The 18,224-nt window shown below is 37.7% G+C and overlaps 1 protein-coding gene across 3 annotated transcripts; it reads left to right on the top strand.

Moving 5' to 3' along the window:
• Nucleotides 1-12,059: 12,059 nt before the first annotated feature.
• LOC148864351 (metal-nicotianamine transporter YSL2-like) lies at nucleotides 12,060-16,872 on the top strand. Of its 3 annotated transcripts, none has more exons than XM_088977736.1 (9): nucleotides 12,060-12,473; nucleotides 12,950-13,004; nucleotides 13,086-13,511; nucleotides 13,634-13,806; nucleotides 14,408-14,505; nucleotides 14,596-14,730; nucleotides 14,822-15,011; nucleotides 15,113-15,227; nucleotides 15,654-16,872. In XM_088977736.1, the coding sequence occupies exons 3-9, from the start codon at nucleotides 13,103-13,105 to the stop codon at nucleotides 16,577-16,579; spliced, it is 2,046 nt and encodes a 681-aa protein (XP_088833862.1). In that variant the 5' UTR covers nucleotides 12,060-12,473; nucleotides 12,950-13,004; nucleotides 13,086-13,102; the 3' UTR covers nucleotides 16,580-16,872. The 3 variants fall into 3 exon arrangements, with proteins under 3 accessions (XP_088833862.1, XP_088833861.1, XP_088833860.1); XM_088977735.1 differs by having other exon boundaries at nucleotides 12,403-12,573; nucleotides 12,677-13,004; XM_088977734.1 differs by lacking the exon at nucleotides 12,060-12,473 and adding an exon at nucleotides 12,488-12,573.
• Nucleotides 16,873-18,224: the final 1,352 nt, after the last annotated feature.

Below are 18,224 nucleotides of genomic sequence, written 5' to 3'. Positions count from 1 at the left end.
AAGGCAAGAGTCGCAAATCAACTGCCATGAATGATTAGAAGGATAAGGAGGGATGAACGGGAGAATAAATTCAGAGAATAAATGAACTACGAAAAACTCATCCTTTTATCTCTCAGGGGCAATGGGACCCTTTGATCAGGATGTTTAAGGTCTGGTTCAGAGAAGATCTCATATCAAACCACTAAAATACGGTTTAAAAAATTTTAGACCAAATTAAATCATTTTGGTATGAAAATCGGACTAGATGGTTTGGTGTACAGTTTGGACCATTCTATTAAGATTAACCCAACTAGAAAGCCCACACAACATATGACTGTATAAATTTATATCTATATCTATACTACTTTGAAAAATATTAATAATGCCTAAAAATTTCTGAAATTTTAATTGAACAAATTTTGTCCCTTTGTATTAATGTTTTCAGATTTGGATTTTGAGGACAAATTTGATATTTTGTTGATTGTTTTAAATGAGTTACTTGAATGAATTATAACTGAATTCCTGGAATGTTTAGTTGGATGTATTTATCTCCCTTTTAATTAATAATGAATTGTAACTAAAAATTCTTAGCTAGATGTATTTTTCTCTTTTAATTAATATTGAATAAAATAATAATTATTTGATCATCTTTAAAAGTAGGTCCAATTGTCACTTTTTAATGAGTTTAAAATGTGGATTTTGATTGTGAATCCACAATGTTGATTATGGTTTTGGGGTTAGATTTCTATTGGTTTATAATAGTTTTTGGCCAATCTCAAGATGTTTGAGAGGGTCTCATCCGAAATATCCATTTCAAAAAGTCAATTTTTTTTCTAAAAAATTTGCCAGATAGGCTTTAAAAATTAATTTATAAGATTAAGAGCATCCCAATATCAACAAACAAAGAAAATACTTGGGGTGCTCCAATTATTCAAGGCATAACTGATAAGAGGGCTATGAAAAACATCACAACTAAAATTAAGAAGAAAATTTAGGGTTGGAAATTGAAAACTCTTTTTAAAGATGAAAGAACTATCCTTAATCAAATAAGTTTTGAATGTGGTTCTTCTATTTACAAGGCACCAACTGGCCAGTCGATAGGGTCTCTTGGTGGTTGTAGCTAAGAGCAATGTTTTAAAAACTGACCCAAAAACAAAAACCGCTTTGACCACCTGTTTCCATGTCAGCGGTTCGACTGCTCGGGTCAAACGACTTGGGTGGGTTGATTTATTTGAGCTATTAGGGTAAGAGGATGATGCATATATATAAATAAATAAATAAATAAATATATATATATATACTCATTTTATGAGAAAAGAGAGAAGTTGATTGGAAAAGGAAAGAAAAGAAAGAAAGGAAAGAAAAGAAAGAAAATGAAGGAAAAGAAGGAAGAAAGGAAGGAAGGAAGGAAAGGAGGAGGTGGTTCATCGGCAATGGTTACAAAATAGCAATAGTGGCGGCCATGGTGATTTAGATCTCACAGATCTCTCCGTCTCAATCTCTCTCTCAATCCCTCTCTCCCTCTTTCTCTCTCTCAATAGTGATTTTAGATATGAAATCTTAGATTTGAGATTTAATTTCAATCCCTCCTCCCCTCTCTATACATGCTTTCTTAAAAAAAATTAAATAACAAATATTTTATTAAATTGTGAACCGTTTCCTAGGTCGAAGGATTTAGTAGTTTGACCGTTTGGGTCAGTAGAGCTTTTGACTAATTCAATGAATTTTTTTTTTAAAAGCGGTCCATTTGAAAACCTGACCTGGAGGTATGATCGTTTCCTAGGTCAAACGATTCAACCGTCAGGTCTGGTCCGATTTTTAAAACAATGGTTAAGATACTTGGAATCAAATCCCACTTGCACCTGGGTTGGGGGGTTATGGGTTTGAGGGATGGGCCACCCCCGTTGTGTAACCCAATGGAGCAAAAATAAAATTAAATAAAAACTGAAAATGTAATTCCCCCAATTTAATTGATGTTTAAATGAACATACCCTCAAAAAGATTGATACAATTAAAAGTCAATTCTTTTGAGGCCCAAGAGAAGGCAAGGGAGCAATTGTAGGACAAGTTAGAAAATGCTTTACAAATTAGTGACTTTTATTTTTGGGAAAATCACTGAGAACCCCTAGAGTTTCTAGAAAATCTATAAGAAGTATTTTCCCTTTTGTGTTAACACTTTCATATTTGAATTTGAGGGAAAATAAAGTATTTAGTTGATTGTTTAATGAGAACAAAATAGGACAAATTGAGCCCTCCATTATTAACTTCTTGCTAAATTGTATAAGAAGACATAAATAAAATTCTTTTATGCAACTTAAATAACTACACAACATGTTTGATTTGATTTGATTTGATTTTCTGTTTTGATAACTTACAACTAGTCTAAATATACATCTATAAATCATAAAACTTAATGAGTTGTAATTGAAATTGCATGGCGTATTTAGTTGGACAAATTTAACTACTCTGGACACTAGAGCTACATGTTGATTTGTAGATGAATTACAATTTTCTTGGAATCTATAAGAAGTGACAATAAATATCTAAGGCTTTTGAACTTTTTCTTGATTTAAAATACACTCTCTTTGAATTTGGTCTCTCTTTCTCTCTCTCTCTCTCTCTCTCTCTCTCTCTCTATTATGAAGATATAAATTGTAAATTGAATACTATTTTTCACTTTATTCTATTCTCTCTCATTAAGTCTCATATTTAAGGTTAACTTCCATTCTCTCTCATTGAGTCATATGTTTAATGTATTTTTGCTTCCTATAATTAAAATTTACTAATTAAATTCATGAATAACAATTTTAATAGTATAAAAACTTATATATTCAAAATCAACTTGGAAACAAAATTGATTTTAAGTATGATAAATAAAAAGAATTCTTATTAATAATAGAAATGGGATACAAAATTTAAAACTACCTTAGCAATGGAACCACTTTCATGTTTATTAAATGATGGAAATGGAATACAAAAATTATGAAAAAAGAAAATTAATGCCTATTCTATCACCATACTAAACAAATCAAATGATTTAATGTGGAAATGAACCTAAATTCCTAGTTAGTTAACAATTCAATTAGTTTGATTGGTCTCTAGGCAAGCAATGGTTCAATTAGCACAATAAATTGAAAATATTGATATAAGCTACAGAGTAAGAAGATTTAATATAAGTCTGTAGGTTGAAAGGCAATGAATCACCAATATATGTACAATTTTTGTTGTTGTTATCATTTGAAATTGCCATGTGAAAAGTATGTGCACATTTACTAGTAATAAATATAAAGGGGAAGAGAGAAGCGTATTGGTGGGGTCCTTGGCCTCTCAAACTTTTTGTTAAAACCATTATTTATATAAAAGTAGCAAGTGGAGGTAGGGTAAAAAATGTAAAGTGGGTCCTTGGACCTCCCAAAACTTGAACTAAAATGCTAGGGATCACTTTCTAATGCTCCTCTAACTCTCACAATTAAAACAAGGGAAATTGTCTAAAACTCACCATGACTTTTTAGCATCTCTTAAATTCCAAAACTTATCATCGGATGGAGCACCATTTGTGTTCGGAAGTTGTCCACATCGGCATAAATGCAATTTTTATGACCAAACTGCCCCTAAATGGCATGTCCATCTTATTAAACAATTTTTTTTTTTATGTTAGCCTAATTTTTATTCAATGCACCTTTGTTCTAACTGACATTGATAAAAGTGGACATTGAGTCCTATAGAGCCACGTGTCCTCTTCTTGACCATAGATCTTTTCTTGATCTTGGTTCTTGTTGCATTTGAAATTAAAAGGGATAAAGTGGCAGTTGTGCTGTGCAAGTAGATATGGAGGGTGAGATGAGGTTGATTTGAACCTCCCTTTTTACTTAAATATGTAAAATGGGCATAAAGCTTTTTAGAATGAAATATTTAAGATATTTTTTGTTGTTTTTTTATCAAACTTTTGCTTTATTTTCCATTTACAACATAACAAAGGGTAAAATAGTAATTTATCAACGTCTATTGGTGTATTTAACGTCGACTAACTGATATAGAGTTCCTTGGACATTTTGAAAAGTTATAGTGAATTTAAGAGAATTGCTGAAAAGTCATGGTGAGTTTTAGACAATTTCCCTTAAAATAATTTGTTCATTTTTTCTTTAGGAAAATCTGTATTAAATCTCTACCTTCCCAAGTCATTATTCTCCAAACGCTATCTCTTCTACTTCCTGTCTCATTCCTAACTCTGCCACTGCAAATATAATTTTGTAAAGACTATACTGCACTCCACCTTAGAATTCTAAATTCCACTTCAGACCTACAACAATTCAAAATTTCAAATGCCCCCACACCAATACTCGCCCGTGTATCAGCATCAATTCCGAGTTAGAACCTATCCAACTGTACGGTAAAGCTAAGATTTATTGGGGTGGACTGAAGAATAAAAACATTTATAATTTTTTAATTTACAATTTATGATTTGATTTGATTTCTAAAATTTATGAAATGGAACGAACAAAAACCGTAAGCTGAAATTTTAAAGAACCCCAAATCAAACCCAACCTCAGATTTCAGTTTAGTTTGATTCAATTTAGATAGTATAATGAACACCCCTAACTTTGACTTCCTTCTTCCATAAGTTACAAACATTTTTTTTCTTGATGTTGCAAAGTCCTTAGAACCGTAATTGCATATTGATGAGGGTAGATTTGGCCCTCTAGTCACATCGTGACACATGGCAACTTAGAACAACTGGATGACACATGGACACCACCTAAGTGATGATTTGGAGTCCAAGATCGTAGTTCGTCTTTGCCTCAACGTGGTGACCTACCTTTACTACCGACCCGGTGACCTTGACCACAACTTAGGTCGGCTTGCAACACCTCATTGAGAAATGACCTGTAGCACCTCGTCATCGGCCGAAGTGACCTCGACGGGAGGCATGATCTCCCTCAAGGGCTTGCTGACCTAACTAAGGACTAGACGGTGACCTGCAAGTCGTGCTTGCCGATAAATTCGGCATGCATATCTCAACACTCCCAGGTTTCTCGAAAGTTGGCCCATGTACCAAATGTTTCAGAGGATGGTCAACATGTGTTGCGGTTAACTCTGAGGATTTCAGATAAGTTACACACGATCTCCCAAAAATCTCGGATGTGGTGCATGAAGCCCACACCAAACAAAGTCTATATAAAGGCACTAACCCTAATGACACAGGGGACAGGCGATTAAGTACATTCTAGCTCTCATACTTTCTGATTTTAAGTTCGCAATCTACTACAAGAGTACTAACTTAAGCATCGCAGCGACCTCGCTGGGTTAGCCACCCCGGGTCCTCTGACACTGTTGCCTTGCAGGTCTCTTCGAAGAGCTACCCAGCTCGGCACCCGAGCAGCCTCTTAATTCAATCTAGTTAGTTCAACATCCAAGCCTTCATCTAGCAGAAATACTCCAGCTCAATCTCTGAGTCATCAGACACTAGGGAGTAGTCAGAACAACAGGGTACTACCAAAAATCGCTTCATCAATTGGCGCCGTCTGTGGGAAACGTTACAAGAAGCTAAGTTCTCACCTTTCAAAAAGTTGAGTCCTCATCCCCTAGAAAGCTATGATCTCGCCTTTTAAAAATTTAAGTTATCACTCTCTAATTTCCATTTTTTATGAACTAAAAAGAATTTTTGAGCAGCACTAACATCTATAACGAATATTAGTTACTAAGGGGCAAGAACACTTGTGATGAACCTTAAGAACTCCCAATGTGACAATCAGACAAGTTCAGGCCGAACCCAGCATTCCTAGTGCCCCAGATAAATACACCGCTACCGCATGTGAACGTCCCTCTCCCCGCGGTAGAGCAATCAGTGGTTCCCGCCGAGATTGAAGCGTGACAGTCCTATGAGATGAAGCATGAATTTCCAGATCTGATCATGAGAGAAGTCCAATGCAAACAGAACATAAATGAATAACCAACCCGGGCGAGCCTCAGTGATCTGACCCGGACTACCTATAGCCCAAACTGCGAAGCCTCACTACAGGTTGAGCTTTTATGGTCCCCCTGAGAGTTGGAAGGGAGCTGAAAGTGGAACCGACCTCATAGGTTGAGCTCCTTATGGTTCCCGTGAGAGTAGGTGACTCGCAGACAACAGAGTTGTCCCCTCCGGGTGAGCCTCCCATGACTCCAATAGAAATAAAGAATCAGCGGTTCCAGGAGCAGTACGCCATATTCTTGGAAGCACCTCCCCGAGGAAGCCAATCTCGAGTGACGATGTAGAAGTAGCCACATCTAAGGGTACAACAGAATGACCATCCGCTTAAGCGAATGGTCAGGCCACACATTGGCTAAATAATATTATGGAGAGTGGACTATGTGTTACTCCCAGAGCCTAAGAGCTATGGTGTCAAGCTGACAAAAGCCCTTGGCACAATATAAGTCCCAATTGCCTATTTGGCGTGGGCAAATAAGTCATTGTTGCCTCTTCGGCATAGGCATGCTAAGACCTAGTTGCCTCTTCGACATAAGCGTGCTAAGACCCAGTCACCTCTTTGGCATGGGCAAATAAGTCCTAGTCACCTCCTCGACATAGGCGTGCTAAGACCCAATCGCCTCTTTGGCACGGGCAACCTAAGACCTAGTCGCTTCGGCATAGGCAACCAAGAACCCAATCGCTTTGGTATGGGCAAAATCAAGGATAAGGAGAGTAGATCGCGATTTGCTCCTAGAGCCTAGGGCTAAGGTGCCAAGCTGATAAAAGACCTCAGTACTACATGAGACCTAGTCGCCTCTTCAACATGGGAAAAATCAAGGATGAGAGTGGACCGCGAGTCGCTCCTAGAGCCTAAGGGCTAAGGTTCTAAGCTGATAAAAGACTTCGGCACCACATGAGACCCATTTGTCTCTTTGGCATTGGCATAATTAAGGATAAGGAGGGTGGACTGCGAGTCACTCCCAGAGCCTAAGGGCTAAGGTGCCAAGTTGATAAAAGACCTCGACACCACATGAGACCCATTTGTCTCTTTGGCATTGGCATAATTAAGGATAAGGAGGGTGGACTGCGAGTCACTCCCAGAGCCTAAGGGCTAAGGTGCCAAGTTGATAAAAGACCTCGACACCACATGAGACCCATTTGTCTCTTTGGCATGGGCATAATTAAGGATAAGGAGGGTGGACTGCGAGTCACTCCTAGAGCCTAAGGGCTAAGGTGCCAAGTTGATGAAAGACCTCGACACCACATAAGACCCAGTCGCCTCTTTTGCATGGGCGAAATAAAAAACAGCTCGCATTAAGCACAATAAAGAGAACAAAGGAAAGACTAGTTCGCTCTCAGCACCATGACGGATGCAAACTTGGCCGATCTCTTCACTTCAGTTTCAGGCTCCGTGTTGAACTCACTACCTAATCTTTTGAGAACTAGTTCATGTGATACTACATCAAATTCTACCTACGTGGAGCGACCTAATAAAGCAGTCACGCAGTTAGAACCCCTTCTTGAGGACGGCATGATGAGCTTTGCTCTTGAGGTACTTAGCCAGATTGTAGAACCCATTGATGGTCACATCCCTAATAAGGTAGATGTCCTCGGGGTACCTGCTCCACCTCTCATTGAGCAAATGAATTTTCTCTTGTGCCCCGGAAATCAAGACGGCAAAGTCCTGCGTAAGTCTGCAAACATTTGAACTCTTCCGACCTGAGAAACAAATTGGACTGATGCTTACAACTACGAGCTCATCAAACAATCATTCTAGGCCAAAAGGAACGATCTACTCCCTTTGTCGAGCTGCCCTTAGCTCAAGAATGAGGGGCAATTGATGAGGGTAGATTTGGTCCTCTATTCACATCGTGACACATGGCATCTTGGAACAGTTGGATGATACATGCACACCACCTAAGCGATGATTTGGAGTCCTAGATCATAGTTCGTCTTCGCCCTGACCTGGCGACCTACCTTTATTGCTAACCTGGCGACCTCGACCACAACTTAGGTTACCTTGCAGCACCTCATCCAGGGCCGACCTATAGCTCCTCGTCATTGGCCGAAGTGATCTCGACACGAGGCGGGACCTCCCTCGAGGCCTTGCCGACCTGACTAAGGACTAGGCGGTGACCTACAAGTCATGTTCGCCAACAAATTTTGCATGCATATCCCGACACTCCCAAGCTTCTTGGAAGTTGGCCCACGTACCGAATGTTCCGGAGGATGGTCAACATGCGTGGCGGTTAACTCCGAGGATTTTGGACCGGTTAGGCACGATCTACGAAAATCTCGGATGCAGTGCGTGAAGCCCATGCCAAACAATGCCTATATAAAGGCACTAACCCCAATGACTCAGGGGACAAACGATTAAGTGCATAATAACTCTCATACTTTCTAATTTTAAGTTTGCAATTTGTTACAAGAATACTAACTTAAGCATTGGAGCGACCTCACTGGATTAGCCACCCTGAATCATCTGACACTATTTCTTTGTAGGTCTCTTCAAAGAATTACCCAGCTCGGCACTTATGCAACCTCCTAATTCAATCCAGTCAATTCGGCATCCAAACCTTCATCCAACAAAAATACTGTAACTCGACCTCTGAGTCATCAGACACTAAGGAGTGGTGAAAACAAGAGCGTGCTACCAAAAAGCGCTTCATCACATATGAAAAGAAAAGAAAAATCGAGATGGAGCACCAAATCAACTGGACCATCATTTAAATGCACTTTCGAGTTTCAAATCTCCAAGTTTCAACACGGACGACAAAAAGGACTCGCTCTCGTGTCTCTCTGTAATTTAAAAACTAACAAATTCAACGTGCAACAAAACGAAGCTTTGTTTTGAGTGGCTAAGTACTTTGGGCACAAGCCACTGTGGTGGGAGCATTTAAAAATTACAATGGCCTTCGAATGGATTGATGGGTTATCTTTGGCCATTGTATATTGAATGAATGATTACAAAACTGACGAGTGTTCTTTCTTCTCAAATCAAAGGTCGTTACAGCTTTTTCTCGTTGCTTCTTGCTTTGGAAGATGCGGGAATCCTACTTGCCATAAAAATCCATCTATGCGTTCGTAGTTGGTGGATAAGGAGGGGCTGGGCTATTGTCTATTGATGGGATAGAGATCGGCTTCCCTCAGGGTAAGTCCGTGCCCACACCTTGTAACCAAGGGAATATTTATCCATCAAATAAAAGCATATAAACAGGGAGATGTTCTCAATATAAGGTACTGTTCGAACAGGCTTTAACGACAAAAATATAAAATAGGATTGAGATGTTTTGTGTATATCTCAGTCCACAATTACAAATTACAAATAGTGTCCTGGCTCAAAACCCACACAAGACTGTTTTCTTAATAAAAACCACGAAACTGCTTGTTTAGAATGTTTTTCACTCGGTGGTGAATAGGATTATGGATTTTGTTTTGGATAATGCACTTCATAAATTTTTATTAGTTTTTTGTTATTATTAGTCAATAAATCTACCTAGGATTGATTATTCCCTTTGAATTTTGATAAATTCCTCAACTTATTTCAACTGTGTAAGCCAATAAATATTTATGAAAGGATTTGAATTTCCTCTTCACAAAACCATCTTTTTCACGGCACGGCTCCTTTCAGCTGTGCATTGAAAATATCTCTTTATGAATAAAAACATATGTTTTCAAAGCATGGCTCTAAGGAGCCGTGAGGGCGGTTTTGTGAAGATAATATCTGAATTTTTTATGGGATGGACTCAACAATAAAAAGTAAAACCCACCAAAATAAAATCTGCTGAGACGTGGTTGCATCTGGACCGGATGAATGGGAAAGCACACCAACTTTTGAAACAAAAAATCAACTGAATTTATTCCGAAAGCTGCTCTATTGGCTTTGCCTTTCATTGGGGTCGTATGCCACCATTGTCGCCGAAGATTTTCCTCTGTAGCTCAAAAGTAAATAAATATATCAAAGCTAATAATGCTTTGAATATTTTTGCAAAGATTGTGGGGTTAGAATTTATTTGATCTCAGTATCGGGGTTAGATCCTGCTCAGATTGCTTGCTTATTGTTTAGTAATTTAGTCTGGTTTTATTATTTACTTATTATTATTGGTTTCACTTATTCTTATGATTATTTGTTCTTGGTATGGGTATATTTGTATGGGCATTAATAAAATTGTGTCATTCGGTAATTAAAAAAAAAACCTATTAACTAAAGTTGGTACTTGAACGTGAAACATTTTAGGCAAACCACCAAAGGGCGTTCAAAAACATTTTAGGTAAGCCCATCTTATTAACTAACTATTAGGATTCGTGCGATGAAGTAAAAGTGAAATAATATAAATGCATAGGAGTAGATGTATTTTTATATTTTAACTTTTAAATAATTAATAATTGTTTATGTTTTATATACTATTTTTAATATTTTTTCTATAATGTTGAAGTAACAACAATTAATTTTATCTAGATTAATAGTCTAATCTCTAAAAAATAACAATAATTTAATTCTCAATAATTATTGAAAAATTATAACGAAAATACATAATTATTGAAAATAAATTTATAATGACATAAAATGAAGACAATAATTACTAAAATAAAATAAATACTAAAAATATATTAAATTAATCAATGAATAGTATAATCTCCAATAATAGTTTAATTACTAATAAATATTGATCAATAAATTATAACAAAAATACAAAAATACTGAAAAAAATTATAAAAAAGATAAATAGATCCAATAAGTACAATAAATTAAATTTTAAAAAAATTAAATAACAATATTGTAATCTCCAATAATTATTGAAAATTTACTATTAAATAACAAAATAAAAATTGATTTATCTATAAATATTGAAAATATATTTATCACAAAAATACAAGAAATATTAATTTTAATATATATATATATATATATATAAACATACAATAGATATAGATGAATATTTTACAACTATTTATTAATAAATAGAAATTATAAATAGTTTAAAAGATAATAAAGGGGATAATGCCATGTGGTTAGACATAAAAAATAATAAAAACTCTCTTTCTTTATCTATTGGTCGTTTGTATTTGCACTATTTTCAAACTTAGCCTTGAAAAGAGTACAAATACAAATATGTAGAGTGCAAAACTTTGTATTTTATATTATTTTGTATGTAGTTATACTTTACGTATTTATATTTACACTCTTTCCAAATTAAGCATAAATTACAAATCAGCAAGTGATTCAATTCAGCTACTTCAGCTATTATCTTACGACCATTAAACCGGTAAATGTTACCAAGGCTGCATTTGAAAACAATACAAATGGAGTGTAAATCACAGTTTAGGGTAAATTTGTACTTTGGTTCACTTTTGCCTATGTTTGGCAATATTGTATTTATGCATTGACAAATGATAAAAAATACATTTTCCAATGCATATTTATATTGGTAATGAAATACAAAGTACATCAATAAAAAAGAAATAAATTTGCATTCAAGTGAACCTTTAATAAAAAAAAAGATATACTTTATTGGAATTCATATTTGTATCTATTATAATTAAAAGTCTATTTAGTAAGGAGATAAATTTATCATACAAAAATAACCCAATTTTATAATTTATATAAACTGTTTTACACACTGTATTTATATTCACACTTATTTGCATCGTTTCCAAACACAGCACAAGGAGCAGCTTGTTATTCAAAGCCCCTATTTGGGAGTGCTTATGAGGTAAATGTTACCAGAGGCTAAATCACATCGCGCTTGGTGCTTGGGCAGATTGGCGCGGTTGGTACGACTGTTTACTCTTTAGGTTTGGCTCATACGGCGAAGGTCTCATCCGGGGTCTTGTATATATCAGAAAAGCACAGGCGTCTGAAACTGTGAAAACCCCAAAATAAGAAATATTCGAAGCAGCAGCGTCAAAGAATGGGTCCCATCCGTGTCGACCGACGCTTTCTGACATTCTGATCACATCGCTATTCGCTCTCCTCTCCTTTTTGGCATTGGAATTTCGACCTCGTAGCTTGTTCCTCCCAAAAGAGAAAGGAGGAATTTTATCACCATCATTCTTGTGTAATCACTAATCAGACGTTCAAATAAAGGTAGAAACTATAAAGAATGGTGGCAGCATCAACACAGGTCCCATTCTCGCCCTTCTTACATCACATTAGAACAGTCTCGGATGAAGCCAAGCCACCTACCATTGCTATCTCATCTGATGCACAGCCTACCTTTTAAAAACTTCAGAGATTCGTTCTTGATTTGCGGAACAGCAACTGTGCGGTGTCAGCCGTCGTCCATTAATGAATTTGATAATTTTATAAATAAACAGAGAGAGAATCACCCAATTCGTCAATTTTTACTTTTTCAGTCTGTAACCTTTTGGTTGGCCTTTGGCCTGGGCCAGGTTTGACGTGAATAAAAATCAATGTTTTCAGGTTCGTGTTTAAACCACACGCCTGACCAACTTCCATCGAATATTAAAGCAGAAGTCAATGAGAGAGTATCACTTTTTATCTCTCAAACCGTTGATTTTTTTAGGTGTTTTTGGGCTTGAGGTAAGAAATACGTCATTTATTGTACTACAAATTACTAATTGAGTTGTACTTTCATCACTTGTAAGTCCGGAGTACATGTAAATTACCGGAAAAATTAAAGGTGAGGAGTACATGCTTTTATCGTCCGAGTCTCGGCATGTTTTCTTCTTGAGTTTTTTTCTTACTGTTGCTGTCTTTATTGATTATTAATTATATATATTCAGTTCCATCGCTGCCAACCGAATACGTGTTGATTTGTGTTTTCCTGAGGGAATCTGGAAGACTGGTTGCCAGTTTTTACAGTAGACTGATCAAGAAGAAGAGAGGCCAAACTCTGAAATTTTTCCTCGGGAGTTTGGCTCCACTTATCTAAGAAAATAAAGACCTACCCCAGATTGAATGAGGTTTTCTCTGGGGTGAGGGAACCTGATAAATTCGGTTTTTAATAAGGTAAAAACCCTGTTCTGTGTTCTCACTGTTAACGCAATCCTGTGCAGAAGATCTAGAATAGTAGAGGAGCAGAAGCAGCAGGAGATAAACAACTGTATCCAGGTAATTAGCTCATGCATGAATACGTTGTTCCGAAATTTATGCATTTTCCATCACTTCTCTGACCAAATATTGGAATTTCAGATGGGGTTCTCTGATGAATGAAGACGTACTGCTCAAGGAGGAACGAAACAATTCAATTAGAAGCCATGGATACGGAAGAACCGAAAGAGAAGAAAGAGATGGAGGGGCTGAATTTGGAAGAGCTGCAGGAAGAAGCGGCGGAGGAGTGGAAGAGAGTTCCGCCATGGACTAGGCAGATTACATTACGCGGACTTATCGCGAGCTTCGTGATCGGGGTCATCTACAGCGTCATAGCAATGAAGCTCAACCTCACCACCGGCCTCGTTCCTAACCTCAATGTCTCTGCTGCGCTTCTCGCTTTCGTTTTCATACGGTCATGGACGAAGCTGCTTCAGAAGGCTGGAATCGTTTCCACCCCTTTCACGCGGCAGGAGAACACCGTAATCCAGACTTGCGCAGTTGCATGTTACAGCATTTCTTTAGGAGGTGGATGATCTGATCTAAAAAAAAATAGAAAAAAAAAATTGTCACTTCAATGTTCAATCTATCCATTTTCGTTCTCCCTTCCTGTTTATCAGTTTCAAATTATATTGTCGTTTATATGGTAGGTGGTTTTGGGTCTTATCTTTTGGGATTGAATAAGAAGACGTACGAACAGGCAGGGGTTGATACAGCAGGAAACGCTCCAGGAAGCTACAAGGAACCCGGCCTTGGTTGGATGATTGGTTTTCTTTTTGTAGTTAGCTTCGTTGGACTTTTGGCCTTGGTTCCTCTCAGAAAGGTATATTCTCTGTTCTTTGTCTGATCTGTTTATTTTATTGTATTTTTGGCAAAAACATTGTCTGATCTGTTTATTACACGGTTGGGAGGGCCTCCTTTCTGTTCTGTCTAATAATCCGAAAATGGGTCTTTATGGGGTGAATCACTTAGGGCTAAAAGGATATTGATTTTATACTTTTACAGTTTACTTCGATTGGTCATTTCTCTGTTCTTCTCTGGAGTAACTCTCTTCTCTGCTTCTGAACTTTTCGGCTGCAACTTTGCAAGTTGGGTTGGGCTCCACTTATTTGTAATTAGATTTCCTGTTGATTACCTTAAATTTACTCTGATTCAGAACTAAAACTTTTAATGGGTGATCGGTGCCTAATATTATTTCCAACTTATATGAAAGCTTTTTTTTTTTTTTAATGGGGTTCTGAAATTTATCTTGGTCAGTCTAGTTGTTTAAAGCGCCATTTTTTGGTAATAGTTTGTTTACAGCATCAATCAAATGCAAAATCACTGGAGTTGTGGGTCACCGTGGAATAGTTCTATATCTCTAATAAGTGTTTCTTTTCTGGTCTGAAGACGTGAACATAAAATTAACTGTATTTATTCCACAGATCATGATAATTGACTACAAGTTAACCTACCCAAGCGGTACTGCAACTGCTGTTCTTATCAATGGTTTCCACACTTCTCGGGGAGACAAGATGGCTAAGTACTAATTTACTTTCCCTAATTCCCTTCTCTTCAGAATCAAAATCCATATATAAACTTGGTTTAAAAAGAGTTCTAATCTTCCATGCAGAAAGCAAGTCCGAGGGTTTGTGAAGTTTTTTTCAATGAGTTTCCTTTGGGGATTCTTCCAGTGGTTCTACTCTGGAGGGGAGCAATGTGGATTTTCACAGTTCCCTACTTTCGGATTGAAAGCATGGAAGCAAACGTGTGTACTCTTCTCCATTGTGTTCTACCTTTGCGACTTATACTTGTGAATCATCCTTTCCAGATCGCTGACTTATTATTGGATCTTACAGATTCTTCTTTGATTATAGCATGACCTACGTTGGAGCAGGGATGATCTGTTCACATGTTGTGAACTTTTCTCTGATTTTGGGAGCAGTGCTCTCCTGGGGGATAATGTGGCCACTGATAAGTGGGCTTAAAGGAGACTGGTTCCCCATGACTTTGCCAGAAAGCAGCATGAAGAGTTTGAACGGTTACAAGGTTTGTGAGTCAGATATCTGCTTTCAAATTTCTCTCACTGATGTTTGCTTATGCCATATACAGAAGACCATGGTCTTACTATTTGCAAACGTCTTGGGCAGGTTTTCATCTCCATTTCTCTCATTCTTGGAGATGGGCTCTACAATTTTCTCAAGATACTGTTTTTCACCATAAGGAGTATTCATGACAGGATGAACAAAAGGAACTTGAACACAGGTAGATAGGACAAAAAATAGGATCATTTTTTGCTGCATTGCCATTCATATTTTGTGGGAGAATCCTAGTTCTCTCATTTAACCCTATATATAACATGCAAAGAGAACCTGCCTAATATCCAAGATCCAACTAGTTGATGTCTAGTTGCCTATCTGATTCGTGTTGTACAGACTTCAGAATCCAAGCTGGACACAAGATCTGGCTACTGAGCAAATCCCGTTGCTGGGAATAGGGCCTCGTGGCTTAGCTAAATGCTAAGTTGCTTTAGCCAGGATGGACTGCAATTAGTCCAGCTCAGGCTTCAGCAGATGCTAGATAGCCTTGGCCTTATCCAAATTCAAATGAATTGGCACCCTATCAAAATGGCTCATCTACCTGTAATTTTTAAAACATGGGTTTGCTAATTTATTGTTTTTTCATCTTCAGCTGCAGATCAGAGTAGTAAGTCACTGGATGAGCTTCAAAGAAACGAACTATTTGTGAGGGAAAGAATTCCTCTATGGGTCGCTGGTGTGGGATATGCCTTTTTGTCCATCATCTCCATCATTATAATCCCACTGATGTTTCCTCAGGTGAAATGGTACTATGTTGTAGTAGCCTACATACTTGCTCCATCTCTTGGCTTCTGCAACGCTTACGGTGCTGGTCTAACGGACATGAATATGGCCTATAACTATGGGAAAGTGGCCCTTTTTGTGATTGCCTCTGTAGCTGGAAAAGACTCTGGTGTGGTGGCGGGCCTTGTGGGATGTGGCCTGATTAAATCCATTGTTTCCATCTCCTCTGATCTGATGCATGACTTAAAATCTGCTCATCTCACTCACACCTCTCCTCGCTCAATGCTCCTAAGCCAAGCTGTTGGAACTGCCATGGGCTGTGTGGTTGCTCCTCTTACCTTCTTTCTGTTCTACAAAGCTTTCGATGTGGGCAATCCTGAGGGGGAGTTCAAAGCCCCATATGCCATAATTTACCGAAATATGGCAATTCTTGGTGTTGAGGGCTTCTCTGCATTGCCCCGACATTGCTTGCAGCTTTGTTATGGCTTTTTTTCCTTTGCAGTTGGGCTCAATTTAGTGAGGGACCTATCCCCACCGAAGTATGGGAGGTTGGTTCCATTACCAATGGCCATGGCAGTGCCTTTTCTAGTTGGGGCCTACTTTGCGATTGATATGTGTGTTGGGAGCTTAATTGTGTTTGCATGGCACAAGCTCAATAGCAAGAAGGCTAGTTTGATGGTCCCTGCAGTTGCCTCTGGTTTGATCTGTGGGGAGGGGCTGTGGATCCTCCCTTCATCTATTCTTGCTTTAGCCAAGGTTAAATCTCCCATCTGCATGAAATTCTTGGCAACTTAGTGCAGGAATTCTCAAGAGGAAATTTTAAGTAATAGTGAAGGAACGACAACAAGGAGAAAAAATTGCTTACTGCAAGTTCTAGTTTCAAAGTGCAGCACTGTGTCGGATATATTGTAGTTCAAGATAATTAATATATCTGCAAAATGAAAATGGGGAGATGATCCCCTTCTCTTTTACTTTTTCTCTAAATGTAATTCAGAAAAAAAAATGTAGATGTCAAATTGTAAGCTAAAGCTGAGAGTTACGGTTTATCCTTGTAAGAGCACATGTAGGAGAAAAGAACTGATTACTCATATGGTGCATAGGACACAACACACTACTCACTAAGCTGAAAGTGTACGATTTATGAACTTGTCAATATGTGGATGATCAAACCCACCATTCAATGGATCAGTCCTGATCTCTTGTTCCTATATTTTGCCACATGGCAAGTTATGAGGGTCAAAGACCATTCAGGATTCACGTGACAGTCTGTATTTACACGCTTGAAGGTGCATTCATATTGGGGATCCAGCAATGGATATAACTCATTGGTAACCAGTAGATCCAGGCTCCGTTCAAGCATTCTAGGTCACTGAGTCTAAGGGGTACAGATACAAAAATGTAGAGTGCAAAACTATGTATTTTGTATGTATTTATACTTTTGATATTTGTATTTGTACTCCTTCCAAACTGAGTTTAACGTGAATATTATGAACCTATATATAGTGAATACTAAATAACATAGAAGACATCAAGGACTTAGCTACCCACGATGAATTGCTCTCCTTGTAAGTCCATAAAACCTTGTTGTCAAAATCACCTGAAACCTTGGAATTATCAAGAGCAACAGTCAGTATAGGAAACATATATTACCTATCCTCTATTCATGTTTCTATTATTAGCTAAACTTGTCCACCACGTGAACTGGAAAACTGAGTACACACAGTCCCTTGGCTTATGGAACAGGCCACAATCAATTGGGGAGCCAAAGTATTTTGTCAGAGAACTTTTTCCCCCAACATACTATCTTACCACATAACAAACCATGCACTCGACTATGCCAGATCAAATAAAACCTGATTCCTGGCCAAAAGGATAAGAAAGAGGATTTTGGTAATGAAAGATCTTGACTTTCCAAAGAATTAAATAACCAAATTTGGCTGGAAATAAAGGAAAAAGGGGACAATCAACGCTAAATTACAACTTAGAAGAAATCAGAATTCCTTGAAAGAAGTATATATATTGAGCACCCTATTACCTGACAGCCATGATCTTATGGAATAGGATGTTTGAGAAATAAAAACATATATATAGAATCAAAGCAGTGAGTGACTAGTGACTATATTGCAGTCAGTGACTAGTGATTTGGTGCAAAACATAAAGGCTGTAAAAAGACAAAGGAGATGTAAGAAAGAAAACGTACTGAAGAAGTGAAAATACAAGTAATGACTTCACAAAGGCATATGGCTTCTTTCTACTCCCCTTGTGATGGCTACTCAAACTCTTGTCATGAGATCCATTGAGGAAGAAGCCAGTGGTGGAGGACTAGACCAAGGATGAATGATGGAATCATCTTTGGGCATCGAAATTTTGAACAAGGCATAGAGATTTCAGGTGAAGAGGCCACTCATGTTTTGCAGGGAGAAGAGGAGGTAATAAAGGG

Source organism: Nelumbo lutea, chromosome 3, assembly GCF_056320005.1.
Source record: "Nelumbo lutea isolate HS-2025 chromosome 3, American lotus-T2T, whole genome shotgun sequence".
In the NCBI taxonomy this organism is placed as follows: Eukaryota; Viridiplantae; Streptophyta; class Magnoliopsida; order Proteales; family Nelumbonaceae; genus Nelumbo; species Nelumbo lutea.
This window is presented reverse-complemented; position numbering and strand designations above follow the sequence as displayed.

Excerpts from the sequence above, each read along its gene's own strand:
- LOC148864351 (XM_088977736.1), top strand. The coding sequence starts at position 13,103 with ATGAAGACGTACTGCTCAAGGAGGAACGAAACAATTCAATTAGAAGCC. Across the intron at positions 13,512-13,633 it reads TTACAGCATTTCTTTAGGAG|GTGGTTTTGGGTCTTATCTT; the intron begins GTGGATGATCTG and ends TTTATATGGTAG. Across the intron at positions 15,228-15,653 it reads CAAAAGGAACTTGAACACAG|CTGCAGATCAGAGTAGTAAG; the intron begins GTAGATAGGACA and ends TTTCATCTTCAG.